This window comes from Cyprinodon variegatus, unplaced genomic scaffold (assembly GCF_000732505.1).
Source record: "Cyprinodon variegatus isolate N-32 unplaced genomic scaffold, C_variegatus-1.0 Scaffold183, whole genome shotgun sequence".
Lineage (NCBI taxonomy): Eukaryota > Metazoa > Chordata > Actinopteri > Cyprinodontiformes > Cyprinodontidae > Cyprinodon > Cyprinodon variegatus.
The window spans coordinates 1132502-1134926 of record NW_015150636.1 but is presented as its reverse complement, the minus strand read 5'-3'; the positions used below and the strand labels follow the sequence as shown (position 1 = coordinate 1134926).

Here is a 2425-nt window from a genome sequence, read left to right as displayed (position 1 = left end):
ACGCTCCCATGAGCCACGCCCTCAGAGAAGAGATTACAATGGGAGATCCCTACTCCATTTTCCAGGTGATCCTCCTCAGAAACCCGATGAGTTTCCAGGCTGATCCAGTTTCAGTAACTTCCTGCATCAGCAGGGACCGTCCAGCTAACAGGCTGTGAACTTTGATTCTGCAGATGTGTGATCTCGCTGTGATGACTGATGCCACTTTACACGAACCAAACCCAACATGGCTGCAGCTCAGTGAGTCTGAAGTCTTTTTTTTCAAGCAGTCAACCTGATGATCCAGTTTAAGAACTGAACCCGGGTCCTAAAGTCCAGTTTTATTAGATTTACGACCAAATAAAGAAACATCTGGTCCACAGAAGGTCCTAAAACTGTCCATCCTCTTCACCACCCCTTCCTCCATCCCTTCTTCCATCTTGTCCTCCACCCCTTCCTCCATCCCTTCCTCCATCCTTTCCTCCATCCTGTCCTCTATCCCTTCCTCCATCCTTTCCTCCATCCTGTCCTCCATCCCTTCTTCCATCTTGTCCTCCATTCTGTCCTCCATCCCTTCCTCCATCCTTTCCTCCATCTTGTCCTCTATCCCTTCCTCCATCCTTTCCTCCATCCTTTCCTCCATCCTGTCCTCCATCCCTTCTTCCATCTTGTCCTCTATCCCTTCCTCCTTCCTTTCCTCCATCCTGTCCTCCATTCTGTCCTCCATCCTTCTTCCATCTTGTCCTCCACCCCTTCCTTCTTCCTGTTCTCCATCCTTTCCTCCATCCCTTCCTCCATCTTGTCCTCCATCCTCTCCTCCATCCTTTCCTCCATCTTGTCCTCCATCCTCTCCTCCATCCTTTCCTCCATCATTTCCTCCATCCTTTTGCTCCATCCTTTCCTTTCCTCCTCTAAGGATTCTCTCTGCATCTTCATTTTCTAAACTGTTGATCATGATGGAAGTAAAGAGGAACTAAAGTCAAAGTCCTTCTTCTGCACAAACCATTAAAATTGAATTGTTGTTCTTTTTATTTTTTTGAGTTTGGAGACGTGCTGAGAACCAAATGATTTCTGTCAGTTAGTTGGATGTTCTTCCTCCCCTGCTGTTACTAACCTTCATCTCCTGGACAGCAGAAGAGGAGCTGGTTCACTATCTCCAGGTGGACGGAGAACATCACCAGGAACAACCAGAGCCGCACAAGCGTGAGAACTTTCCGGAGACCTGGGTCTGGATGGAAGTCAACACAGGGTGATGGATCCCAGTATTCTATTGTTTTATTCCAGAACCATTAGGTTCAGATTTAGAGCAGGAGGTTGAATCTTTTCGCCCAGATCTGCAGAATTCATCTCATTAAACACAGAAACAGAGTCAGCAGCAGCTCAGAGATCACAGATGGTTCTGGAGGTTCTTATTCGGAGGTTTCTGGTGTCTTCCTGTTCAGACCTCCTCAGCCGTGCCAAAAGCAAAAACGATGATTTTCCGATCGGACCTTTGGAAGCAGATAAAACTTCTAAAGTTATGGAAGGTTTTCTGAAACCTTTTAGATTCTCTTTGGTCACATCTGGACGTCTTTCTGTAGAGCTTCAGTTGGAGAAGAGATCTCGCTGACGGTTCCTGACAGCATCACCACCTGGACGGCCTCCGCCTTCGTCATGTCCCAGGACCTGGGTCTGGGAGTCACAGAGAAACCAGCAGAGGTATGCTGTAGATCCCAGTACAGGTGGATAATCCAGGTCCAGAAGGTAAAAGGCCTGTACAGAGATCCGTTCCAACCATCTGCATCTCTGGCTCCACATTGCAGATTAATCAGCTGGTTAAATGAACAGGATGAAGGAAAACAAGGCCGGCTTTTTATCTGGACCTGGAGGATCCAGATAAACATTGAAAGGCTGCATTGTGATAAATCATCCATCTTCAGAACCTGCTTTCTGCTCCTCTGATCTTCTCTGGTCTCCCTGCAGCTCACGGTGTTTCAGGACTTCTTCCTGTCCCTCAACCTTCCTGCCTGCATTACCCGGGGAGAGGAGCTGGTGCTGGAGGTGGTTCTGTTCAACTACCTCCAAGAGGACCTGGAGGTCAGTCTTCTTCCTTCACAGCAGAACTTCTGGGAGATCTAGACAAAAAGAAAGATCCTTCACAGAATCCAGACTGGAGGGAGATCCCACATTTGCAGACATCATCAGCATCATCATCCACTCAGTTAATGGCCCTTTGGCCTCCAGTTTGGGGCCAAATGTAAATATTTACCTAAAAATGTCACTCTTACATTTTACACTTTTACCACATTTGTTTGAGTTTTTTTTTTAAATCTAGCATTTAGGTGCAAAACACAAATATATAAATGTTGAAAAAAAGACATCCAACTTTATATGCTACATCTGTTTATACATCCTGTTTCTATATATAAAATTGGTATATAAATCTAAAATCCAAATGTTAAATATT

At 45.8% G+C, this 2425-nt stretch overlaps 1 protein-coding gene across 1 annotated transcript in view; it reads left to right on the top strand.

Moving 5' to 3' along the window:
• LOC107087415 (CD109 antigen-like) overlaps positions 1 to 2425 on the top strand; it is a 91138-nt gene that overhangs the window by 14975 nt on the left and 73738 nt on the right. The window contains exons 13-16 of the mRNA XM_015378985.1: positions 165 to 240; positions 1114 to 1228; positions 1560 to 1677; positions 1942 to 2055. Of these exons, the coding sequence (XP_015234471.1) occupies positions 165 to 240; positions 1114 to 1228; positions 1560 to 1677; positions 1942 to 2055 (423 nt within the window). The remainder of the gene's footprint in view (positions 1 to 164; positions 241 to 1113; positions 1229 to 1559; positions 1678 to 1941; positions 2056 to 2425) is intronic.